We start from the raw sequence: 27,747 nt of genomic DNA, 5'->3' as shown, positions 1-27,747 counted from the left end.
AATACACCCATGCTACTTTCATTTTGAATTCTCCAGTTGGATAATGTTTTTACCCAGGAAAGTAGCCCTGCAGTAAAGGTTACCCCCAAATTCAGTAGTTATTGTGTTATGTGCAGCAATACCATTAACTCCAAATTGATCTGACTTTCAAAGTGAACCCTTTAGGAACACAGGCATTAGATTCAGGTCCCTGAACAGCCATGAGGCTGTGAAATGTGAGCTACCCAGAGGTCAGCACAAAGGCAGCACTGCACTTATAATATATTCTTATTAAACAAACTCAGTTCCTCTCAGAGGCACAGAGAGGGAGATCCCGGGTTCAGGATCACATCTGTTTTAACAAGTCCCAGCCTAGCTTGGTGGCAGCTCTTGGAGCCCGGTGGGTGTGCAGAGGGCACTGGGACAGCGTGCACAGAGCCAGGAGAGGAGCTCACGGCCACCCCTCCCCGGCACAGCACCTACGACTCCCACAGAGCCAGGAAGGAGGTGTGACACAGGTGACACCCGGCGGTTTGGGATTCGGGTACCCTTGTGCAGCTGCAGTGCTGCTTGGCCAGGCTGTCCCCGCGAGCCCAGGCAGCCCAGAAGGAAGAAGGGACTCACTCCTCGTTGAGCGCGCACCGGCGGCTGGTGGGGCAGCCGTACTTGCGCAGGCTCTGCGTCAGCTCCTTGTACAGCGTGTCCGCCAGCAGGTGGGGGATGCCCTCCCAGGCCAGGATCAGGATCACGATCACAGCTGTCTGGCAGTGGTGTCCCGCCCGCTGCCTCACCAGGCACAGCAGCTTCTCCTCGTCGCTGCTCCTGCGGATCACCTGCAACGACCACGGGGTTATCTGCGATGGGTGAGGCCCGAAAAGCAAGGAATGCTGCTGCCCAAAGAGTGCCCGTGGACAGGCAGGGCCGGGACTGCATCACACTCAGCCCTGGGTAGAACAGGGGTTTGTGTTACTTTCTTACCTGCAAGAGGGACAGCACTGTGTTTTGACAGGGGGAGGAGTATTTTAGGTGTTGTACACAAGCAATAAAGGAGATGCATTACAAGGAAAATAACCTCTGGAAGGAAAGAATCCTGAGACAAGAGATCCACTAAGAACCCAACAGTTACCCTGAAAATAAGGCAGAAAGCAGTGCCAAACCCCAGAGGGCAGGTGTGTGAAAGCACAGCCCTAAGGCACACGTGTTAGGACAGCCAGCAGTGTTAGAGATCAGTACCCCAGATGGTCCCCACCTTGCAAATATAAGAAAGCAATGAAAACAGTTTGTGCTCTTACTGAAGGAAGCAATGGGATTTTTCAGAACATATCCCCAGACTCCCTCCATTAAAGTTTTTAGAGTGGTGAAGCTGTTTCTGATCTACTTGATGTACAAAGCATCTTTGGCAATCTTATCCCTCAAACACAGAGACTAACTCATGTGGAGCAGTCCAGTACACCACTGGTAAAATGGGGGGGAAATTATCATAGAACTAGACAGTCCTACTCCCACATATTTAGGGTTTTGCCACAATCTGGATGTTGCATTTAAGACCGCCAAAAATCGCCTTAAGGCCAGGTATTATAGAACACAGTCTCTGAGAATACATTGATTTATTCTTCCAACACATTTTAGCCAGCATGGCCTGTTTGAGGCCTCCAGCCAAGGTGCCAGTGCTCCAGGGTGAAGCTCCAAACCCCTCAGGCAGTAGAGGCCCGATCCTCCTCCTCAGCTGGGCACCTGCAGGGTTCTTGCTCTGTGAGCACCAGCCCCTGCACTGCAGATGCCTCTGCCAGCTCCACCTCAGCACTGGCTCTGGCGTTCCCCCAGCACCCCCTCCACCAGCAGAGCTTCCACAGGGAGCAGCCCCAGTCACAGATAAGAAAAGCAGGAAGGCAACAGTTCCCTTTCTCTTGGAATGCCTCCAAATATCCGAGTGTTAAGGCAGATTCCCTGTTGGACTGATGCCAAAGCTGCTGTGCTGCCAGATGTGCAGCTGTCACTCGTTTGTGACCCCTGCCCTCATCACCTCTGAGTATCTAAGTCATTTGAACTCCTGCAAAGCAGGGACCAAAGCACACTTGCAGTTCATCTGCCAGTGAAAAGGTCTGCAGCAGATGAACAGCTGGAGGGGGCACCTGTGCAGGCTGGGCAAGGAGAAGCAAGCTCAGGGTTCATTTGTGTCCAGAGAAAGTATCACTCTTCTAAAGCTGATCATGCACTCTTACAAACAGCCTCGGGCTTCAGGAGAAGATGAGAGGCTCTGATACATTCCTGACAAGGAGTCTTGGTTGTGACTGACCAGCCTGCTGACTGACAGGTCAGTATGTCTTACAAAGAGAGAAAAATAATCCAACTCTTTTACATTTCAGTGAAGTTTGCAGCAAACCTGTTAAGGCTGATCCACAACAGGTTATTCATGCCAAAGTTTTACACTCCTGAGGCAGCAGTTCCTTCTAGCCAGAAGAACAACTTAATTTTGTTACTCAGTGTGAAGTGATGCTTTTACTCTTCTTTTTTCTCTTATTTCTAGACTAACCCAAATAACACAGTCTGGTAATGTACAACATCAGGTGCCCTTTTTAGGTTCTCATGGAGCTCTAAACTGGAAAAACACAGTCCAGGAAAAACGACAAACAAACACAAAGGAAATGTATAGTTTCCTTTAAAATAAGAGCACACTTTCCTGCAGTTAAGTGTAGCTGGAATTGGCTTCATTGTGCGCATTGTAGAGAACACAATACTCTTACTGGACCCCAAACCATTTTACAATCCAACACCTTCTGGGCCACAAAGGCACGTTCACGCGTTTTTTAGTTGTGTGAATTTTACGTCTCTGGGTCAGTTACATCATCCACTCATCGGATTCTTTTGTTCCCAGAGATCAGCCCTTCTCTCACCTGGCACTGAGCTGGGCACTGAGCTGGTTCTTGAGGTGGAGCTGGAGCCACTCTGCTTCCCCTGAGGAGCTGGGGATGCTCTCCCAGGCTACCCCCAGCACTCCTGGAGCAGTGATGAACTGAGCAATAACTGAACCCACAGCAGTGCTACGCTCAGGGTCCAGAAAAAGCACTTTGGAGCAGGACAGCTGAACTCCAGAGTATTTCCCCAGACTGGGAACAAGGCACAAATCAGCTGGCAAACCTTGTGTCCAAAGCTTTTGGGCATTACTCATGATTTCTGTGATGCAGTTAACAACAGTGATAAAGTAAATCACTTAATACTTCAGTTTGTTTAATTTTGGTCCCTAATGCATTTACAAGGAATGAGCAAGTAAGCATTTGTTAAGCAGAGGAACTTTAAAGCTACATTTTTAGAATGGGAAAATAAAAACTTTTCCCCTGCAATTACTTTTCCACACAAGCTAACCATGACTTCTGAGTGACTCACACATCAAAATAACATGATCAACAAAACAGACTTGAACAAGGCATTATGTAACACTTCAATGCAGCAAGCAAGACACAAGAGGAAACAGCCTCAAGTTGCCCCAAGGAAAGTTTAGGTTGGATCTTAGGAAAAATTTCTTCCCATAAAAGACTGTCCAGCCCAGCCCAGGCTGCCCAGGGCAGTGGTGGAGAGCCCAACCCTGCAGGGATTTCCAAGGTGTGGTGTTTAGGGCTGTGGTGCCCTTGGCAGCGATGGGTTAATGGTTGGACTCAATCTTAGAGGTCGTGTCCAGCCTAAACGATTCTATAATGCCATGGTCAGGTTTTTGCAGGTAGGTAGGGCCAGATTACCCCTCAACTCATTTGTCATCAGTACTAGGTATCCATCAAGACCCCCACACTCACAAAGAACACTGTTTCAGCTGCACTTCAGGAAGGGAACAGGCCCTACCAAACTCCTCCACATGCTCCACCAACACCCCCCAGCCCCGCTCTGCACTCACAGTACTGGGATAAGTTCCCTGCTGCCACTCCCTCCCCTGTGTGCCAACACAGCCAAGGGAACACCAAAATGGGACCCAGCTCCTTCCAAAGAGCCTCCTTACACACACATATTGGACACACAGCAGCACCAGGACCACCCCTGGAGGTGCTGATTTGGGCACGACACTCAGTTGTTTGGATCGCTCCCAAAGCCCTGTTTTGCCCATCCCTCTGGTGCTGGAGTTGTGCCCCACCAGTACCACATCCTGCATTCCTGTGGCTGTCCAGGTGTCCTTGATGTGCACACCCAAGGGAAGGCAGCAGCTCAAGTGATTCATTTTCTCAGCTAGCCCAGATATTCCCAGGTGGCAGGGGCTGAGAACATGAGCAAGGCTTTGAGGTGAGCCACAGCCAGGTGGGACACAATCAGCAGCTATTCTGGCAACAAACCACAGCTGAACCTCTGTGCTACAAGCCACAATGGCCTAAGCTTCCCAAATTTTCTTACCAGAAAGCATCAGCCAAAAGCTATGAGAGGTTTATTGAAGTGCTGCCCTATGCAGCAGAATTTGCTCCGGCAATTTAGTTGTGGGATACCCACGAGGAAGAGTGAGATTTTTCACACCTCGCATACAAGGAGAATGAAGAGAAAAGGATCCTAAAAATTGAAGAATACAAGAACAGGATGAGGTCAGATTAGCACAGTCCAGCCTTATCCTGACCCTGAGAGTGACAAACAGCAGTTGACTCTGGATGTGCATCACGAGAGGCACTGGGATGCCCAGATGCTTCCCAGCAAAGCCAGGCACCTTCCAGCCACCCGCCGGCAGCTCAGGGGATGGCTCTCCCCCTGCTTTCCAAGCACTTGCCTTTTGTGCATTTCCACTCACTTCTAAATCCATGCAGCATTTTAACCACCCCCTACATTCCCAGGAAAGCTTCATTACAGACTGACAGAAGAAACATGACCCTTCCTTGGTGCTGAGCTCCTGCCCTGCCAGTGCCCTCCACTGTAGCTCCAGGATGAGACTGGGGAACAGAGCTCTCCGTGCCACTGGAGACTTCAACAGCCTGGCCTTCTCCCTTCCCTCTCTGCCAGCCTGACCTGTCTGGACCTCCAGCTGTCCTTCCCAGTCCTGCTGTGCTTTCCTGAGCTGGGGGATCAGACTGACAGGATCCCAACCTGGGGGGCAGCACCTGTCACAGAGGCATAACTGCATTCCAGGTTTTCTTTGTTCTTCCCACCAGTTTCTTCTGCTGTTTCTATCACAACTGGACAGTGAAGTTTTGTCTAACAAACCATCACCTCAAGCAGTAACAACCCAGTGTCCACCACTGAGTACATGGAGCTACAACACTGCTTTTTGTGGGACGTTATCGAGTGATTTTCATCTTTTATTTTCAGTGGCCATTCACTCTGGATCAGAATTTGTGATCCTTGCCCTTCATTATCCTGAACGAGGCTGTAGCAGTTTGGCACCTCAGCATCTCCTGCTTTTCTCAAACTATTTCTGGAAGGGTTGCAATGACCAATCAGTAGAAGTTCCACTGTCAATGAAAGCTTGTCCAGCTGTCCAAATGCTGGAGTTCTACTTCCTTGGCAGGAGCTCTAGAACAAGGGCTAAGTCCACAGTGAATAAGAACGTCCCCAGCCACGAGCCAGCCCATCACATGAGCATGGACTCGCCTTGGGAAGGAGCTCAGTCCAACTGCAGAAGCCCCATGTAACCAGATGCTGAATTCCCACAGCGATGAGAAATTAACTTTCCAATTACAATCACCAGAAAGAGTTGTGGTAACTTCAACATGATTTAATCCAGACACCACTAGCAAAGAGCACTGAATTTGAATTGTGAGTTAAAAACACTGCTATAAATTACTGGATAAAAACCCCCAAAACAACAGAACCGACAAAAAGGTCCTTTTAGTTTTTTATCACCTCCATGTGATTCCATTGCAGTATTTCCTCCAGCCCATTCTGAATGTCTTCAAATAACAGTCTCCTTTGCTGTGTATCAGCAGTTGATTTCAAAGTGAGAACATATTTAGCTGTTCCCTGTAATTTCCTGGAACAGGAGACTCCTTTAGCACCCTGTGGCTCCAAGTTTTCTAACCTGCAGATTTTGCCTCTGTACAGAGTCTGAGTCTCACTCTCTGCTGAGCTCTGATTCCCTCCCAACCCACAGCAAGGTGCTGGTCACACCTGCTGCTCGTTACCTTAACACAGCTCTCCTCTTTCATTTTTACTCTAGTAAAGTATTTGAATCATTCTTCATGTTAAACAATATTAAATGCTTTTATTTACTTTCTAAATCACATAAATATTTCTAATAATTTTGAATCTCAAAGCACTGCAGCACTTAAAGAATGGCTGTACTTTGGATGATGTTCCAAACATTTTTGTCCCAGATAAGCTCCTCTAATTCTCTATTTAGCAAACAGTGAAAATGGTGCCTGCTCAGCTACACACACTAACCTGTTACAACACTAAGGCAAGAAAGGGATGCTCTCATACAACACTGTCCAAAAAGGTGAACAAAACCCCCACCAACCACCCTTTCCATCTCCTAAAATTCATTTCCTTCCAGACTTCTCTTATGGAGAACATGATTTAGCCATGAAGATAATTCAGTAAATGAAATAAAAGCATGAAGTAGGGTAAGCTGTTTAAAGCAGAATGGAACTGCACATTCTCCTTGGCTGCCTAAGATACAGCCAGTCCAGCAGAATTTAAAGGCCTTTTCAAATCTATTGCAAGAATTCCCCACTCTTATATCCCAAAGAACACGAGTGTTTCACTGTCCCCTCCCTTACAGGCACCAGAACCTCCAGAGACATCGCTGCCAAGCACAGAAAATGAGCATCAGACAGGTAATTTCCTTGAATAAATCACATCTCTTCTAGTACTAACAACAGCTGATACGTGGAGAGCCAGGGCAGGAGTAACTTCTCAGTTCTCTCACTTTCTCAGCTCAAACCAAACCAGCAAGCTGAAAAAAAGTATCTATGTCTGTAGAACAGTTGATTGTTATTAAGGCTCACTCAGCATTCCATGAATTGTAGTTTCTGGGATTTAGCTACAAATTCCCATCAGTTCAGTGATCTAGAAAATCTTGATTGGAACAGTGGGCTATCTAAGCATTACTTTCTAAACAGTAATTTCAGTGGCTAATGTCAGGTTTGTGTCTGTACAGGACTGTAGTTTCAAGTTTAACCATTTAAAAAGTATTTCTAATGAGGGTTTTTATCTTTATTCTACACTTGTTTTTTTTTATATGGCCTACTAATAAATGGACAACATCAAGAAAATAAAGATCTATCAAGCTATAAATAAAAAAAAAAATCAAAAGAGGCCAACAGTACACAAGAATTTAAGAAACTACTTGCAAAAGGCATAAGAGCCACATAATATTGTATTTTCAAAAAAGATAAGGCTCAATATGGTCACAAACAAGAAGTTTGGGAAGATTCCCATGTCAGAAACCTTCACGGGGAACAGCCAAGGATTTTCTCTGAAGTTTAAAGCCCTGTGGTTAAAGGGCAAGAGTAAAAGTGGTGAGAGGACAGGAGTAAAATATTAAATCCAAACCCAAACACCTGTCTCATAAACAGCAGCTACCTGCCAAGTTCAGATGATATCCAAAGGAACCCAAGGAAGAAACACTAAATGAGCACTAAATGTGATGTGCATTGTATCAATTTATAACGCATTATTACTGGAGGGCCTCGAGATTCCCAAGAGGATACAGCTTTGTAAAAGCCCCTGGAAGAACTCAGTAGATTCAGTGATCCCTGGGGTGTGTGAGGGGCAGGGCTGGGATCACTCAGTGATCCCCGGGGTGTGTGAGGGGCAGGGCTGGGATCACTCAGTGATCCCTGAGGTGTGTGAGGGGCTGGGATCACTCAGTGATCCCTGGGGTGTGTGAGGGGCAGGGCTGGGATAACCCAGCAAAGCTGAGGCACAGGGAGGGCCCACCCTCAGGTCCCAACTCAGTTTACTGGGGGTGTTTTTAGATTCCCACAAATCCTTCATTGAGGCCCCTTAGTAAAGGCTCTCAAAACACCCCAAGGTGTCTTGGGGCAAATCAAGAGAGCACCATGAGTGGTGAAGAGACCTGGAACGAAGGCTGGGGTGTCTCCTCTGGGAGCCCCTGGGCCTGTTTGCTCAGGGTAAATATCAGGATGGCACCATTTGGTTATGACACCGAGCAACTCAGCAGTGAACACAAGCACCACCTGCAGAGAGATGAAGGAGTTCTTACTGCTGACTGGGCAGTACAATAGCAGATAAAATTCACACTGTAGATGTGTGCAGTTAATGCTCAGGGTTGGGCATTACTATGCAGGAATGAGGATCTGGCATAATGATAGAAAGCACTATGAAAATGCCAAATCACTGCTCTGCAACAGCAAAAACAACTGCAAGGAATTACTGGGAATAGAGCACAGGGCTGAAATCATTATGCCAGCATTTTAACTCCCAGAGAACAGGAAGGACAAGGAGAACTGAAGATGACAACATTTATGAAAGGCAGCCAAATAAAAACAATGCCTGCAGCTCTGGGAAGCACAAAGCTGGGAGTTACTGGAACCCAACTGTGCTCACACCTTGTGCCACTGTCATTGCTGAGCTCAGCTTTTTGCAGAGTTGGAGCCTTAAAAACTACACTGCAACTCCAAATGAAGACATAAGATAGCAACGATGGCTTAGGTGATCCAGGTCAACATCCACTGACAGCAGGAGAAGAAACCCACAGGAAATGGATTTACTCCAGAAAACATTAAGACCCAGAGACTGACCCCCTCTGAGGTCATGACATGTATCCAACGTCAGTGCTGCAGGGTGATGCCCCACTGAGCCACTCCTGAACCACTGACAAATTCACCAACCCTTTCACAGAAACTGAGGTTAACTGTAATTCACCATCAGACAGAGCAGGAAACCCCCAAACCACAGCACATCTGTGAGCAGCTAAAGCACCATGGGAACAGTGAGTCCAGTCACTCATCACTGCCTGGTTGCAGGGGATGCACAGGAACACGAGACTTTTCCTTATGTGAACAGCCTACCAAGAATGACAGGCCAGTAACTCCGGTACTGCAAAGCTTTTTTTAATTTAACATATTCTGAAACAGTGTGATGCCTTGGAAAAAGCAAAAAAGCCAAAGCAATGCAAACTGAAAAGAAAGAAGAGCACATTAACCTGGCCTATGTCCCAGAACAGTAAGTTATTTTCTGATCACACAGTTATCACCTACAGTTATCCACACATTTGAAGTCTGGGGCAAAATTCTTTTAATTCTGTTTTGACATAAAAGACAACACAATTTGCTGCCTCCTGCAGTGAAAACAATTGCAAGCTCATCTTCCCAGTCCATGTGGGGGTCAGTCTGGTGCCTGCACATACAACAGGCACAAGGGTTCAAACCTTAGGCAGAGGAGTGAGGGACAGTCTCTGCAGCCACCAGAACCTCATGGCTGCAAGGACCAAAGACACAGCAAACGTTTTCCACACACTTTCCAGACACTTGCAAACAAATCTCACCATCAAGTTTCTTTGGTCTCCACCAAAACCCAAACATGCTCCTTTTAAAAGGATTAAAATTAGCATTGCTGGTGAAAAGTTAATGCAACACATTAAGAACATCAGCCTAAAATGTGGATTTCAATCAGGGTGGAACAGTTCTACAGAGGACAGACCAGTGATTTCCTTCCTTCTTGTACTGAACAGTCACACAGTAACAGCAGACTTGGAAAAATGTTCATCCTCTTTAGGTGGGAACTCCCACACAAAGTCACTGCTTCCCAGAACTTCAGTTACATGAACATTATATCTTATGCACAAACAGCAACATGAAAATCTCAACTGCAGAGCAGGTCCCCATAGCCCAAACCAGCCCTTCCTGTAGCATCCAGTGCTGTCTGTCACACCGTACACACTGGGACACCTACAGCCATGCACAGGTACAATTAATGCCATTTTTGTCTTATAAAAGACAGTATGTTGGTATTGGCAACAGAAAGATCAAAGTTTAAGCTTAGCTGTAAATGTTTTCTTCCCCTCAACTGCTCACAACTGTTTCTAAGGTAAGATTTTTAACTCCTGTCCTCTGTTAAAACTGAGTGTTTTACTCAGCTGAAACACTGAGAACAATCTTTCCATTCTTTTTGGGTCAGCTGTTTATGAAAGTAGTTTTACAGTATTTTTTCTTGGACACTGGATTTGTTATTAAATGTTATCTGAAGCACAAGCACATATGTGCTTCCCTTCTGAAAAGCAGTTTATGTATTGAGTATGACAAACAGATTTTGACTGCTCCAAACATAAGCAGTGAAGGTTTAACATGCAAATTCACTCAGGTACAATATGCAGTAACCTTATTTTTGTCACATCATCACAGACACTGCCCTTCAACTGCAGTTCCCATCCCAGATTTTTCAATCAACTCTGAAATTTCTAAATACAGCAATACAATTTTTTAACAACCAGGTTTGTATTATTTTCCAAAACTCAGTTTACAAGATTTCCAGTCTATTTTTTACCTCCCTCCGTGGTTTCAGCAAAGATTAAGGACAATCAATCCTTCCCAAGCTCTATCCTGGAGCCTGTGCCTGTTACCTCATTTCCTGGCTCCTAGGAAGCAACGTGAGACAGGACTTTGATGCAAACTATCACTCCAGCACACTTTCAAATACAGAGTTCAGTTCCTCAAAGAGAAATCAATTAAAGAACCAGATCTTCATTAAAGATGAGATTATATTTGAGCTCAAGGACTGCACATTGTGATTTTGAAAAGCCACACAAAATGAGTTTGATTCACCATAAAAACTTACCCACTTGGCAATTGGACACCCCTGAGAGCTTTTTCCTTCCTTTCCCGTATAAACCACCACCTCTATTCTTACAGCGCTTCCTTTTGCTCCATACCTGCATTTAAAAGAGTTCATGAGTAAAACAAACTGCTGCAGACCAGTTTAAAACAGGAAACATTTTCAATAAAGTAAGAATAACCAATTTATGATTACTGAAAACAGAACCAAATCTTTATGAAGTCGAAAAAAAAAAACCAAAAAACAAACCCAACCTTTTTCAGTTTAAAATCCTATTTGCAAGAGTGGTTTTTGATACCTCTCTTCTGATAAACTTCTGCCACTAAGGAAATATTATTTGGGCAAGAAAGTGTTACCTGCATGTAAATCCCAGTGCACTTAGTCACTAATGTGACCTTTTTCTTTCTGGTTTGCCACAGCTTCTCTGCATGTGGAACATGGAAAACCTGCTTGTGCCAGTTGCTGATTTGTCCTTCTATTGACACCTCAGAGGTCTTGAACTGCAACCCCGCAGTCAAAGTGCTCAGAAGAGTTTGTTCCAAGTTTGGAACTGAAACCCTCACCTCATGCACATCTGAATATAATTTCTGAGAGCTCTACTTGTGCCCTATTTAGACTGCCTGAAGTATTGTGAGCGTTAAAAGCTGAATTTTCCTCACCTGTTCTCCATGATTTCTCTCACAGCAGCAACACTGGGTCCTGTCCCAAGGTGTGTGTAATAGGGGCCTTCATCCTTCTCTATAATTTGCTCTGTAAGCAGGTGGAGAAAACGAAGTTGGCACATACAAAATTTATTTACTGCATTAAAAGTTAACTTAGAAATGGTTTACAGAGACACCTTGCAAATGAAATTACAATATATCAAATCTGACCCTGAAATGTAATGAACAGAGAGTAGGACAGGCTTTTTTCCTCAGACAAAATTTTATACTTTTCTCCTCCTATTAATCTGCTGTTAGTTTTTAATGTTATAAAGTAACCCTAATTATAGAAGTATTTTGCATTCTTCACAAACTTTCATTATAGGAGCTGGCATGTATTGACTAAGTAAGATTCCCAATATCCTTGTTGGTAGGAAAACATTATTTCATTTTAGACAGAGGAGAATTGAAGGGGAAAAATAAGTCAACAGATAGTCATATACTACAGAACAGAAAACACAGTCCAGGCCTCTTAACTAGCACCCTGCTGATTCAGACCAGGAAAGTAAAGATAACAACAACTGTACACAGGCAGATTGCTTCAAGTCTCTGACTTTCTTTCTGTCTGTGCACTTGGGTAGTCTGACAACACAGCACGTGCTACCCTCAGCCAAGCTGTGCTTGCTCTGACATCCCATCCTGCTCACAAGTCACTACTTGTGACTCACCTCAACCCCACCCCATCTCCCTCTGTGCCTTTAGCACAGCCTCTTCCAGGCCACCAGGACTTGACAGGGGCAGCAACAGGACCCCCCCCAGCTGTGTTGTCCCACTTATCTGACAGCATTTAGGACATGGTGACAATGTAGTGGGACATTTTTCCCAAGCCCCCCAGGCAGAAACTAGTTCTAGACCATCTAAATCAGAGCCTGATATACTGCAGATAAATACAAGTCAGCAATGGTAAAACAGCAAACAGAAAAACTCCTTTTCCTCTTGGGTTTCAATTTAAGTGGAATATTTAAACCTGCCAGATGCAATACCAAAAATACTCAGTTCTGCTGTGCTTTGCAGGCCCAAGGAACACCAAGCAAAAGTTATAAAAAGGGAAAAAATAATTTCCTCCTGTTTTCTAGTGGTGAAGCACTGATTGTTTTGTAACAGGATTCCTCACATTACAACACGAGCACGTCTCCATCGGCAAGGTACAGGCAAAAGCGAGCAGAAACACTTACCAACACAGTCACAAGTTGGCAACTCAGACTGTCCTTTTTTTGTAGGTGTATCTATTAAATTTTTTGTGGGGGTATCAAGGAACTTCATAGGTGATTCAAGGAAACTGCTGAGCGTGTTTTTTGCTGGGGAACACCCTGAGTCGCCCGTGCTCTGTGCGTGGTCAGCACCCAAACTGGATGACGTCAGGACGGTCACCTCACCCACACACTCCATGTTCCTGAGAGCCTCGGCACAGGCTGGCACCTGGGCCCCTCCACAGGGAACAGGCAGCACCTGTACCCTGGGCTCTGCCTGTGTGCCCTGCTGGACACAGGCTGTGCTCTCACTGCTCTTGCTGTTGGCTCTCAGGTCTGGCTGGGTAAGGGCTGGAGGCAAAGGGTGTGCCTGACTGCCAGCTGCTGTTTGCTGTACCTGAGAATTGCATTGTTCTGTAAACATCTGTAGGTTTTCGGTTGGTCTGTTCAACAAGGATGCTGTTTTCAGCTGTGGAACAGCCAGAGGATTTCGGGAGGACAGGTCACTGTGTTGGCCACGTGCAACAACTTCATTTTTCAGTGGGTCAGTGCCCAGTGGGTCCCGGGAGCCTGCAGTTTTCATTTGCTCATTCACCGCTTCACAGCCAAACAACCTGTCTTTTTTTTTCTCTTGTGCTGCCTCAGGTAAACATCTGTGGAATTTTATCTGCGTTTGGGGGAGAAATAATCTAGTTTTTTCTTGTGATGAAGTACTTTGACTCTGTGCTCTCTGTACTTTGGTTCGTGGAGATTTTTTTTCAGGCAGAGCTATTCTGGAGTCCTGGGGCATGGTTTGACCAAGCTTGTGCAGTTTTGATGATATCCAAATGTCCTGCAACTCGCTGTGCTGGCATGACAACAGCTCTAGCTGGTTCTGATTAGCCTGTTGATAGCGTGCTTCTGGAGGCTTCTTTTTGTGTCTTGGTTTCCATGGCATGGCACCGCCTTTCTTATTTGTTGCTTGTTTTTGTTTTATCAGCAAGGAACTATAATTATGCCTAAAAAATACGGGTTCTTTTTTCTGCAACACATCTTCGTTATGCTTTGGCTGCCTCTCATGTGAGATTAGATTAATCAGTGATGCCTTTATGTCATTCTTCTGCTCTGTATTGGCCTGGTTTGATTCAATCAGTGCTGCAAGTTGAGTTAGTTGTGCAGCCACATCTTCTTCATCCTGGCTGTGAATCCCTCCTTCCTTAATCAAAGTGCCAGTTTCCAAGTTCAAATCATTAGAGGGTGGCTTTTGCTCTAACTGGCCCAGAGTTTCCAAGTTGTTCCCTGTTTGCTGGACATTACATGAAGCGTTGCAACACTGTCCAAGGGCAACTGCATCATGAGCATAATTTTTCTCAGTGGTATAGCCTGCAAGTGATATGGCATTAGATGTTAAGTCAGATAAAGTTTTGGTATCTCTGGAGGACAACTGTAACTTACACATCTCCCCAGCCAGATGGGCAGGTTTATCCTGCAATTCCGGGACTGAGCTTTGGCCATTGTATAACGCTGCCTTATTCGGGAGCTGCTTCTGCTGGTGAGCGCAGTGAGCCAGGAGCTGCTGCTCATTCTGTAAGTAAGTGTCTTTGATCTCTTTTAGTGCAGAAGATGTGAAGGAGGACGAGATGTCCCTTTGAAAACCATGGAGCAAGTTGTAAGTTGTTTCTTCTGTACATTCAGTTCTTTCAGTTTTCGCTGGCGAAGTTGTTTCTAAAGGGACTTCAGATAACTGTGTTAAAGCTTCAATAGCTACAACCTGCTCCACAGTTAAATTTCTGGTTTTAATCAGGGACAGGAAAGTTGGCTGGAGTGTAGGATTTTCAGGCTGTATCTCCACCTTAGGTACTTCAAAGCCATCCTTCGCTGCCTGCAGTTCCCCTTCAGGTAGGGGAGGACAACACAAGCTTTCCTGCAGACCCGAGATGGAACCTGCCTGCAGAACTGACTTATCAAAATCCTCAGAGACGCTGCACATGCAGTTTTCATCCTTCATTAAAACATTTCCTTGGGTTTGTGGGTGAGCACAGCCAATGCCAGTTGTCAGAGCGTTTACTGTGTTATTCACATTGGTACCTTTCGTCCATTGCAGGTGGGAGTTGCTCGTCAAGTCTGTCCTTTCCTCTACAGACACCTTTTTCAGTGAAGCAACGGCTTCTGGTGGTGAATAATGCAGGGGTTTGATGCCATTTCTGATGGTCTGTGCAAAGGATTTTTTTGGCTCAGCTAACTGACTGGGAGAGACTGCTCTGTCACTGTCTCCAGCATGTTTCAAGTGCTCGGTGCCCGGCACAGCTCCGTGGATGTCGCCGTTGACATGGACACCAAAGGATGGCTTCTCATGATGTGCCCACTTCTCTGCTTCCAGGCCAGTCATTCTTTCCTTCTCCTTGCACTGCACATTTTCAATGGGCACTGCTTGGTTGCTTTTCACCCTGTATTTTTCACCATGACCACATATACTGCATTCCATGAGTTCTGGTCTGCGGCCATTTACTGGTTTGTTTTCTAAATTTGCCTATAAATAATAACAGAAAAAGTTGTTGAAACAGCTGCTCAAAAAGATAAAATAGGCATAAGGTTTCCAGCAATTCAACCCTACTTTGACAGATATGAGGAATATCCTAATTAAGCACAGGCACAGACATTGGAAAACACCAAACAGGAAGCCATAAAAATCCCTGAAGGCTAAAGACCCCATCCATATTTATAGCTATTTTTCCCCCACTGTTGAGGGACAGAGGAAGAAAGTGTGTACATGTGATGGTGGTGGGAGACTGAAGAAGTGAATGGACAGAAAGAATATTAGCATTTCAAACCAGAGATATAGGATTCAATTTTTAATGAATTTGCATAAGTAGATGAAAGCATCCCTTGAGTTAAAAGCAGGACTGAACTCTAAAGGCTTGAACCACAAAGTTCAGCAGTAATTTGGCATAATTATATTGTTTTGACTAGACCAATAAACTGGCTAAACCAGTATACCACTGTAGCTAAGGCTGAAAACCAGTCAGTCGTTCTTGCTTCAAGTCCTTACAAAGAATTACAAGGCCTAAGCTGAAATGAACAGTAAGGCAATTTACAGCAGCTCACCTGGAGGTCAGTCTGGAAACAGTGTGCTCAGCTGCTGTATTTAGATGGACACCTCCAGTTTCTCAACAGTCTCATGTAAGCTATCCTAAACTGTATTTTAGTAAGTGTTAATATTTCATTAAATATGTTCTTCCTCTTTACCAATACCGTACAACTCACATTGAAGCAATGCCAAAATCTAGCTAGAGCTAGAATATTGTGTCCTGGAAAGGGTATGTCTGTGGGCCTCAAGAAGGTATTATGGGTATGAAGTAAGGAGTTATACAAAGTAAAAAAAAAAAAAAAAATTAAGGCAGAAACAGCAATAAAGGCAGGAATTCAATGATTCCCAGGGCCAGGGATCACCAAGCAATTACTACGGGATCCTCAAATGTAAACAGATTAAACAGTTCCATTGTTAGCAGGGGTAAAAGCATCACACACATCTCTGCAACTGTACCAGAAAACACTTTAAGGGTCCACCACAGAAAAGTAAAACCCCACAATTCTATACCTGTGGAAAAGCTGAATTTCAATCACCTTAATTTCATAAAGAACTAGGATATGAAATCGCTGTTCTTTCTTCAGCAAAAGTGTATCTAATATATCTACCAATCCAAAAGTTGTCCCAACAATGTAAAATTGTTATTCAGAATTATTTAATCAGACAATTAGGAGGCTGAGGAGATAGAATCAAATAGATTAAAACTAATTCCCCACCATCTGCACATTGTCAACATGACAACACATCGTGTATTCATTATTAGAAGGACTGTTCACTACATTTAAAAAAACCTAATAACCTAAGGCTGGTAATTTGGGAGTAAGTGTGGGGAAGGAGGAGGGTCCATCCACGATTAGCAGAGGTGAGAAGATCTGACACAGAATCCTCTGGCAGCACTCAGTACAAAAGCATCTCACACCCTGCTCTCAACGAGGTTGTTCCTCAATAAAATCCTTCATCTGACCAAAAAGCACTGCTGTGCTCAAAAATACTCTGGATACCCCCTAATCTGCTAGTGCTGCACAGGTCCAGTGCTGTGTCCCTAAGACCCCAGGGATCCCAGCAGCAAAGTGAGACGACTTTTAAAGTAAAATTATTCCTCTGACATATTTTCCACTAACACTACTGCAAGCTGCCCACACACAGTGAGGAAGAGAAACAGATGAATCATATCATTGGCATGATTTAGTTCATATTTTATTGTTCCACATGAAGAATAAATATTGCTATAAAATCAGATATTATTGTTTTAATCAAACTCTGCCTTTTGAGCACTATGTTGCTTTATTCTTGTTACTGAACTGCAATGGATCCTAAAAGATATCTTTTCTTTTCTCTCTCAAGCAGAAAAGGCCAGTGGACAGTGTTGTCTGAGAAGTTACTGTTTCCCAAAAGAGCAATGCAGACACTAGCAGGGACAGAGCTCGTTTGATTCCTCCCCTCAGCCAAGGAGCAATCCATCTCCAGGCCCAGAATCAGGACTCAAAACAAATGTGAAAACTACAGGCAAGGATAACACTGTGCTTGGGATTGTGGAATAACTCCTGGAAGTTAAGCACATGAGTCTGATCTGATCGATTTCTGGGGCTTTTACACCAGTGTAATGAAAAGCTGAATAAACCAGATCAATAGGAGTCATTTCCCCTCTCTCTCATTAAGGAGAGCGCTACTCTGCCAGGACACATAAACCACCAACAAATCATGCTCAAGCTTAAGCTCTGCAGTAGTTTGTGCTATTAGGGCAGGAACCACAGAGTCTGCTGTGGTGGCCACTGCTGTAGTACTTAAACTTCATCCAGATATTACCTCTTATGTACACACACACAAAAAAATTCACTCTGGGAACTAATGCACACTTCCAGTACACACCAACAGCCAGTTACAGCAAATCATTTCACATTCTAGAAAGGGTCTACTATTAACTCCTCTTTAAACACAACATGATTCTGACATAATGCAAAGACTTTACCAGTTCACAATTAGAATCCAAGGCTGGAAGTTACCCTAAAGACATTTCCATATCTTGTGAACAACAGCAGGCAGGCCATCAGTTTGTGTCTCTCATTTCAAACCTCTACAGGTGGTGACGACACAGTGTACACTAAAGGACAGCACCAGAGTCAAATACTCCCAGAGATGAGAAATAATGAACTACTGATAAAATGGCTCTATGAGCAAGTCATGATGAGTAACATGATAACCAAAGCCAAGTCCCCTAAAGCAGCCCCTCCTGTAGGATTCTGCCAGGGCCCCATGAGGATACAGTGCCCAGCACTCCCAGAATGCTTGCACCAATAACCAGGATGACCCAAAAGGCAGCTCTTCCAAGGTGCCAGCACTCAGCAGCCTAGGAGGACAAGTGGGATTGTGTGCAGTGGGTAAGTGTGGATCCTGTGCAGAGGTTCCAGCCTTACAGCCATTCCCACAGGCCCCTACATGCTGGCACAGAGCTGGCAGCTCCTCAGAGCTCAAACACCACAACAGTTTTCTTTCAGAAACACTGATTGGAAGAAACCCTAAATGTACTTCATCTAACATTGAAAGAGGATGTTTTATTCATGGTCCACCTGTCAGATGTCACTGCCTCTCCAGAGATAGGAGAGCACCAGCCAGCTGACCAGCACAATTTATTCCCACATCCACTGTCTGCTCCCCAGGACAGGCAGAAATCCAGGGGAATCCAGGATTTACACTGGATAAGACCAACACATAGGGGGAAGAGATAAGACATGGACAGGACAGGCAACAGGGAAACAGAGCACAGGTGTGGAAAAGCACCTGGATGCTGAGTGCTGTGTAGGGAGGCAGGCACTGGTTGGAATAGAGACGTGAGGTGGGATGCTGTGCAAACTACAGGCCACCTTCTGGGTACAGCCAAGGGGGTTTTTTTTGCATTAAAATAAAGGCAGATACAAAAATGCATTTAAGGATGAACTTCTACTTCAGCCCACACCACCTGTTTGACTACTGTACTGCAGACAAGGTGCTGTGGGTTGCTGCCCAAGGCTGCAGCCTGAGCAGGGTTTCCCAGCAGGCTCCTCAGAGAGAGAACAGCCGAGCAGGGGCCAAGCCGGGGGCTGTTCCCATAAACCCCAGAGGTAGAAAGCAGTTCCCAGCACAGCTGTGGAACAACTGTGGCCATGACAGTCTCAGTGCCCCACACTCTGCAGCAGCTCAGAGCAGGCACATGTTCTACAGGCCTTAGTGCAGAGACCCAGACTGGGGACCAGCATTAATGGAACACAGCCTGCATTTACAAGATGTTCTGCTTCTCAAGAGAGCAACGTTCAAACCCACCCAGAGTCACCAACTTGAGCATCACAGCAGGTTGCATTTCACACTGATCTTACTGCAGCTGCAAAGGCTGCTCTGGTTGCTTTTTTTCCCCATACCCATAGACAAAACAGCAAAGAACATCCTCCAAGCTACAACTTAGCAAAATAAACTACAGGAGACTAATTCTGATTATAAAGGCTTAACATGGTGACTCCCATAGAAATGTATTTATTGGATTACTACTTGGAAATAGGCTCTCGGCCACAAACTCAAATTGTTTCCATCAACTCTGAGCATTACGTTGTAGAAAGCTGCAAACAGAAGCCATAAAAAATAGGGTGAAGGACACTCCATTCTCCCACACAGGCATCCAAGAAGTGGATGTGTTAAGAAAGAAAAAACTATAAACATTACAATACTTTTTCTGTCACAGAAGCAAACATAAACAAGCATTTTGCTTGTTTTCTTTGGGGTTTGGGTTTGGTTTGGTTTGTTTTTTACTGGTGTTTTGAATTACTCAATCATTTGTCTTCAATACTGAAACTGAGCCCTCAAAAGAGACCCTGGCAGCTCTGGAAAATATAGCACTCAATTAAGCCACAAAAGAAAAACGATACAATCAGCAGCAATATGTATTCCCTAATAGAACTTTCCCCTAATGGGCTTTAACTCAAAAGCAGAGATGAAAGAAATTCAAGTCTTTGTCTTTACCCACCCTCACTAATGCCTCTTGTGGTCTGTGAAACCCTCAGCACAGTGTCAAGGAAGGGCTGCCTGGCCCTGCACTGTAAATGGAAAATCAGCACAGCCTTCACAGAAGGGGCTTCAGGGAGCAGATCACAGCAGTGTGCAACCATCTTCACAAGGTTCTCAAACAACACTGAAATTCAGACTTATAAAAAAGAGCAAACAATGCAAAGAGCAGACGTGATGCTCCCTAAATGAAGCTGGCAGGCCAGCCATTTCCTTCCAGCTGAAGGAGAAGTGGTGTATCCAGGAACAGATGTGGGACCACACTTCCAAAAGGTTCCTACCTCAGCAAGCAGTGCCCTCACAGAGAACATTAATATGGTCAATGATCAACTGCACAGTAACTATAGAAACTCCTGTTGCCACTTTACGGCCAGAAGGGTTAGTGACATTCCTGGGTGCATAAAACCCCCATATAATTAGGGAGAGACTGGTTACTTTCTCTCCTGTACTTGGCACTTTTGCACCTGCCGGTGGAACAAAGCGCCCTGTTGTGGCACCGCCGGCAGGACATTGGTATGCTGGACAGGGCTGCGAGGACCACAGCAGGGACAAAGGACCGAAACATCTTGAAGTGAAAGACTCAAGTTCATTCTCTTACTCACTCTCCACAGTTTGCCAAAGAGAAAGAAAATTGAAAAGCCACAAACTCCTGCCCTGTCTATGTGGAAAAGAATGCTGATAACAGAGGGCTCCTTGTTCCAGCAGACAAAAGTATAACAAGACTCGGTGACTCGAAGTTAAGGCCAGAGAAGTCTGGCCTTGAACGATGGTGCACATTTTTGCAGAGGGACAGGGAAAGAGCAAAGAATTTAAGCATCTTGGTAGGTGTTTTGATGTACTTTTCATCCATGCAAATTTTCAAATCTGAGTTCTTTGGGATATTTTTAAAACATGATGCTGAAGCCAAATAAATGGATACAGTCTTGCAACCTCTCAGCACACAAACAAGTGTTTGCCACAATCTTGCCTGGGTTTACCAACTGTGATCCAAACTGATACAAGTAAATTTTCCACCAGTTTCAAGGCAGTGAAGATCCCTACTGCTAACAACCTAACTCCCCCAGTGCCTGTAACCTCAGCAGGAAGATATTCATCTCTGTAACTCAGGACCCCCCCATCTGTTGTACAGCCAATTATACTGTTTACAAGTTGCCACATGCCCATAGAGGCTCTCAGACCAGAACTGCTAAGGACACATACCACCATCTAGCCTGGTTTTAAAGCTGCTGAGGGGCCACAAGACTAAAAGGAGTAACTCTTTAGCAATAGAAAAGTTGGTGACAGGTAGTTCAGAGGAGCAGCTCAAGGTAATTCAGATTTTAAGAAAAGAAAAATAGCCATGCTGATCACTTAAGCCACCAAACTACAAGGCTGCAGCACTACCCAGGATTTTGTGTCTACATTTTGCTTACTCTCACAAGGGAAAAAAGCCTAAAAGCTTCCTAGTGATGTTTCCTCTTCTAGCTAGCACACACCTATGGTTTAAATAAAGCTCTAAAAAAGGGAATTTATATTGTATGTAACTTCACTTGTTCTTCTCAGGAGGAGCAGCTTTCACTCCCAACAGCAACACTGTGGAACAGCACTGCAACAGTGGTGTTGGCACTGCAGAACTCAGACTGAGCATCTGCCACACGAGGAAATGCTGCACATCTTTAAACATGAGAGTTTCTTCTCTCATAAGTTCAGCAAACCCTTATTTTAGGAAAATTAAACCTTGAGCCACATTTTACTAGAGCATCAATTATATCAATTAAATTATAATGCAATACAGACACACCAACACTGAGGAACATGTACATGGTCAAGACACAAACCACTCAGTTTTAAGTCAGCCTCAAAAAATCCTAATATTCTAAAATGTTTAATATTAAAGTTGTTAGGGACAGTCAGATATAGTCTATATTCTAATTTTACATAAGTAATGAAAAGTGACTATTGTTAGTTCCTTATAGGTAGATCTTGTTTTCCTTTTTCTTTAAATTTCATTTTCATTTAAATTTCATTTATTTAACATTTAAAAAGAAAATGCCTTTAAAAAATGTATGAATTCTTTTTACCTCCCAAACAAAATCCTATAATTAGGAATTAAATCTTTTGTTGTCTACATGGGCAATGCCTCTACTAATGTCAAAGTCTGCTGCTGGAGTATCTGCTACATTAACTATCTTTCTCATACTCAGTAACACTAAACAAAAATCACAGTTTAACATGGCAGAAAGAAAAAAAATCTGCTGCCACTAAGGGAAGTTTGGGGCTCCTCATTGATTCTCTCCCACAGCAGTTACTAAAAGCAATAAACAAAGTTGTGTAGCAATGTCTAAGCAGGCAGTGCCCACTATCAGAGCACTTGGCAGACATCACTGTCTGTGAGTGTGGACAAACTGCAAACTGGTAACACATCACTGGAATGGGCAAAGCCATTCTGTTATTTCAGTGCCTACCTTACACACAGCAAGTACAAGTATTGAATAGAGCTCACAGTTCAGTAGTGAATCCAAATAATATCAACAAAACATACCTGGAATATAAAACCAGTGTTTATTTTGTAATGCTGGAACGTTAAGAAATCTAAATAAGGTATTAATATACCTACACAACAGACCTCCATCTCCACATGTGTGTTTTCCTTCCTTCCCACGATCTGTGTTGTGTTTACTGGATATTTAATGGTATTTTGGATCACAAACACATTTTCTACCTTTTCAAGAAGCTTCATCTCTAAATGCAGTAAGGTGGAAGGCCCAGCACTGCACTCAAACACAGCATGGAAATCCAGATCTAGAAAAAAGGAGCCATTCAAGGCGTGCAAACCCCTCTAAAAGCACTGTCATCACAAGGTTCAGCCTGGCCTCACCCAACACTGCTGTGCCCCCCTATTCCCTGGGGAGAGGCACCATCCTCACAACTGCTCTGCCACAGCAACAGAGGATTCCAAAACAAACCCTTCCTCCTCCCTGTCCCCCTCCCACAGGACAGTGTCCCTTCCTCCCCTCAGCATTTTGGGAGCTGTGGGGCAAAGAGCAGCACAGGGCTGTGAGGAGGAGGTGGATGGGACAGACAGCAGCACTGGAGCAAGGGAGCTGTGCAGGAGCAGGGCAGGACAGCACCCCTTCATCTGTCCTGCTTACTCTGCACCACAGCAAAAGTGCACAAGGGAGGGGCTTCAACTGCACCACAAACCGGCTGGAAAAATTAAGGATTAGAAAATTACTAGAGTAAGATTAATAATTTACAGACCACTCACAAGGGCTCTTTGTTAGAACTCTATTCAAAACACCTCTACAGACATGCAAGTGCTCCACACGTTCACATGAGCAAAAAAATTGAATCCCATTTAGACAGGCACACACCCAGCTGGAAAAATGTCAAGATAAGAACATTTCTTTCAAAGAAATATAACTTATTTTAAAAAAAGCGCTGGGTAACAGCTAAGTTATTTATGTTACGGTTAAAAATAAAATTTACTGATTTGTGTCAGACCCTCCAATACCAAAAGTAAGCTCTCTCTATTCAAAAAATGGGAGCACAAAGACACATAAAAAGTAGGCAGACCCTGTCAACCGGGACTCGAAGCAATTTTAATTGGTATTTACTGAAGGAAGGTGCTCCAAGGTGATACTGTCCCTTCAAAAAAAACCCAAAACAAATATGGACAACATCCTTTCCAATTTGTATTGCACCATTCTGTCTTCCCTCCCTCCAAAATTCCACAGCAGTGCAATTCCATTCATTGACTTGCTCATCTCAGTTTAAAGGGGAAAAAAGTAATAAACTTTCATTTCTTCCAGCTAAATATTTTGGCAGATATTCTGCACTAAAAACATACACTATAACTTAGAATAAATGTTCAAAATCACTTCAATCCTTGCTCACTCAAAGCACTGTCATGAACTCTAGCAGTTACTTTCTTAAACCTTGTTAACACATATATGACCTTGACAAAAAAAAAAAAGGTGTATTTTTAGTTTCTTTAAGCAGCAAAACTAAAAGTGCATCATAAAAAGGGCAACAGCAGGTCTGCCAAGTCAGCTTTGTTTTAAAGTTGTTTTTTTACAAGAAAAACTATGCTTTTCATGTGTGGAGGAGAAAAATTAAGAGGGTGCTCAAGCAGCTATTTGCAGCTCCGACTGAAGTTTAACTTTTACTGTTCTTAATCTGATGTTTATAAACAACCCAAAAGTTTTAGATACTGAGTCATCTCTGGCTTTTGGCTCATCTTAAAGTGCAGGGATTTAACGGAGCCTGAGCATCGTTGCACTCTCCTGGCCCCTCAGTCACCGTTGCAGTGTTTATGCATAAACAGAAGCAGGCAGAGAACAAAGACTGTGCCTTGCAGTCACAAAACTCACTTAGCACTGCATATTTAATTCTGGATCTCTTCCCTTCTGTTTTCCTCCCTTTTATTTTCTTCTTATTTGTTTTTTTTCAGCTCTCCATCAGGGCAGCAAACACCCCCAGCCATCCCAAAGGCAGTCCTGGCTGTACAGAGTGCTTTGGAAGAGCCCGGGCTGCATTTCCCTGTCTCCTGATCTGTGGGAGGTTTCCTTACCGGTGCCACTGCTGCCTACTCGTGGTGAGTGTGGATTCCCTGACAACACGATGCCCCGGGCAACTGTCCCCTTCCTCGGAGCTCTGTGTTGATGAACTTGCAAGTGACTGCAAGCACTTCCCCACCGTTAAGGGGAGGTGCCCTGCCCTGCCCAAACTGAGCCAGGACACCAGGGAGGGGCTAAAAGAAAGATGGTAAATAAAGCAGGGGGTACAATAACCCTTCGGAAATGCAGGCAAATGAATTTTTAAGTATGAATCCCTTCCATATAGATTTTCCATTACCAGGAATAAAATTAAAGTAGTGTCTGAAAAAACCCACAATATAAACCCCAAAGAAAACGAAGTATATTCCTTCCTTCCTATCCACTACTATGAGCTCACAAAGACTTTCTTCACTGAGCACTTGCTTGCTAGAAGTGATAAATATTTCACATGTTCTTTCAAAATAAACATGGAGAACTTAATGCAGTATTTACGGCATGAAAAAATTTCCTAAATGACTCCTCCAATGACCAGAAAGGAGCATTAAAACACAAGTGTAAAGAGAAAACAAAATATACAGCATAATAGTATGTATCACTTTTAGTCTTCTCTATGTGTTCAACCCATTTTCAGCAGGAAACTACTGCTTGTTTTGAGCCTGTACAGAATTTGGGGATATGCTGGTCCTAAGCAGCACAATTAGAAAGAACATGAGCCCTCCAAGTAAATAAATGTGTCTCTATCAAAACTTAAGAGGATTAGAAAAAATACTAACTACATGTATTACTGGAAGAAAATATTACAGACTCCTCCTTAGGAAAGTTAAGAACACTACTTGAAGAAAATAGAAAGAAAAAAAAGGATATTGTGTTGATATTTTGAAAGCATCACTGGTCAGATGCCCTCAGTCACTACCAATCATTAAATCAAACACTTGAGTTATAATTCAACAGGTAAGACAATACCCCTTCACATGGCAGTCCTAGCAAGAACAGAAGCCAGGTTAGAGTCACAGACCAGAACGTCACATTTTTAAAAATGCCCTAGTAAAGAATTCTGGAAGTTATGTGGCTTTTCTTCAAGTTCACTGCAGCTGTCAGAGCTGGGATGTAACTTCAAATGTCCAAACTCCTTCCTCCCCTCCAAAAACCAACCCCAACCCAAGGAGATGCCTTGAGAGGTACCGTGCCTTGTTCAGTGGATGCAAGTGAACCAACTCTTAGGAAATACACTTCAGCATCACCAAACAAAGACAAATACGAGCAAACACCAAGAACAGCACCTAAAACCAGAGGAAATACTGTGGAATCAGTTCAGCAAAGGAAAAGTCAAACCAGAAATAAAGCCAAGTCCAACGGCTGACATGGATACTGTGCACACACCCAGCACCAGCCAAGCCTTTCCACTCGAGGCAAGGGGGAAAAAACTCTTCAGAAGGCTTTCTGGAAAGGAGAGGAACAGCAGCATCATATTACATAGCAACCTGCTGGGCCATCAAATCCCAAACAGAGGCAAGGTCGAGTCCAGAGGAAAACCTAAAGACGCAGCTCTGAACCCCAACTGCAGACAGACACCCAGCACAACCTGCGTGGCTGTGACCAAAACAAACACATTCTGCACCTTTGAACAGAGCAGGTGTCACTCCAACAACACTCTACACACTGAACAGCTCATTTACAAACACCCCTCGTTTTGCATCCTACCATCAACTGCCCAAACCAGAATGAGCAAGTGCTCCGAGTCTGAGCTACACCTACGCACTATGGGACAAGAGCAGCACTAATTAAAAGCATACCCAAAACATAATGAAAATGCTCATGTTTTTAATGGATTAATGTACTTACTGCAAGAACAAAAAGCACTTGCTAGTGTTGTACAACCACAATTACTGTCAGCATACAGGTTTGCACTACTACTCCCACAGGAAGAGATGGACGCCCTTGAGGTTGGGCATACATGCAAGTCAAATAAGGTTATCCGCTCCTTACTTCATCTTAACTTTGGTTTGTCTCACCGACGTTTCTGTCATGTGTAAATGTGACAACAAAACTGGTAAGATATTGGGATGTTTTCAAGTAAAATTACACTACAGACCATTCAAAATTTATCAAATCCACCATGCCCAGTAACTTCTGAAATTTTAGTGTACTAAGACAACACTAAACTATATTACATTTAGCTGGTAAAAGAGTTCAACAAAGTTTAACATACATTTTTTCTCATTTTCCTTACCTTCACCTCATCACATACCATCCATTTCACTTGCACCACCCCACCCTCCAACATGTTACTTTGCAACAACACAATTAACAACTTATTTCTATTCAAAATATTCTAAAGATTAACTGAAAGATGCAATATCAATGTGCTACCTGTTACTTCTTTTTTAAAAAAATCAGCCATGAGTGTAGCAAGTCTGTGTTTTGTTATAAAACCTAAGACATTTCCATTTGAAACGCCAGTCTTTTGTTATCATAAGGGATAGCCATCTTAAAAGAGTGTGGAAGGAACATGTTACCATGTGAAACTGGAGGTTGTTTCAAGTACACAGAATTTTCAGTTTCAGCTGAGGTGTTTTAAAGTTTAATGGAAGAAAGGAAATCAAAACTACAGTAGAGTAAGCATAAAAATTTCCACTTTTGTTAACTCGGCTTGCATTATAACATTGACTTCTCGCATAATATTTCAGATGCCATAAAACCTGTATGCTAAAAACATTTGCCTGTTACCTTTGGAAGTATGAAACTAGGAACAGAGAAATTAAAGGATTTAATTCGATGCGATGGAAAGCAAACTTTTGGTATGCAGACTTGTGCAGAAGGGTTCAAATATGTCTACAACATGCTGGAGAGAGAGAGAGAGAGGAGCGAAAGGACATGTTCTGTGCTTTTAAAATTAGCTAATCTGCTGAATAGCTGGAAAGCGCCGCTACCCAGCCTTTAACCCTTGGGCTTCCTGAGCTGTATGACACGAAAATGCTGCTCAAAACGGGAGGGGATAAATATCAAAGCAATCATCGGTTACCTTTAAAACTCTTTGCTTCCTCCTCTGAGGCCTTTTGTTTTCTGTTAGAACCTAAAAAAACATCAAATTGCAGAACATAAGTTGTGGTCACAAAGGCAGGCAAGACACCTCCGATTTTTTTATTAAGGAGCAGCGGTATTTCTGCAGTACCCGGAGTGCTTTACACGCGGCCCCAGCTCGGGCCGGCGGCGGCTCCCGGCGGCCCGTCCGCCGCCCCCGCGGCGCCCTCACATCGCGGGCGCCCCGCGCTGCCCCTCACGGCGCCGGCCCGGCCCCGCCATCTTTGCTTCCTGCCGCAGCGGCGGCCGCGCGCCTCGTGCGGCCCCGCGGGAGCGCGCGCCCCGCAGCGCCCCCCCGCGGCCGCGCGCGCCAACAAAGGCGCTCCCGCCAGACCGCGCGGGACCCGCCGCGCGCCGCGGGGGAGGAGCCGGGGCCGCCCCCACCCCCGCCCCGCGCGCGGCCCGGGCCGTGCGGGGCCTCCCGCCCCGGGCAGCGGGGCCGGCCCGGGGTCAGGCGGGGACAC

General features: G+C 44.4%; 1 protein-coding gene across 4 annotated transcripts in view; it reads right to left on the bottom strand.

Annotated features, from left to right (window-relative positions):
* Positions 1-27,747, bottom strand: part of TET1 (tet methylcytosine dioxygenase 1) — a 67,387-nt gene that overhangs the window by 24,656 nt on the left and 14,984 nt on the right. For 2 of the 4 annotated variants that reach the window (XM_050336801.1, XM_050336821.1), the window contains 5 exons: positions 27,225-27,275; positions 12,554-15,077; positions 11,337-11,427; positions 10,681-10,774; positions 604-812 (listed from right to left, as the gene is read on the bottom strand). In XM_050336801.1, the coding sequence (XP_050192758.1) occupies positions 604-812; positions 10,681-10,774; positions 11,337-11,427; positions 12,554-15,077; positions 27,225-27,275 (2,969 nt within the window). Of the gene's footprint in view, positions 1-603; positions 813-10,680; positions 10,775-11,336; positions 11,428-12,553; positions 15,078-27,224; positions 27,276-27,374; positions 27,522-27,747 lie in introns of those variants that run through there. The other 2 variants (XM_050336811.1, XM_050336832.1) reach the window with 2 other exon arrangements.

Source organism: Myiozetetes cayanensis, unplaced genomic scaffold (genome assembly GCF_022539395.1).
Source record: "Myiozetetes cayanensis isolate MyiCay16 unplaced genomic scaffold, myiCay2020 scf10, whole genome shotgun sequence".
In the NCBI taxonomy this organism is placed as follows: Eukaryota; Metazoa; Chordata; class Aves; order Passeriformes; family Tyrannidae; genus Myiozetetes; species Myiozetetes cayanensis.
This window is presented reverse-complemented; position numbering and strand designations above follow the sequence as displayed.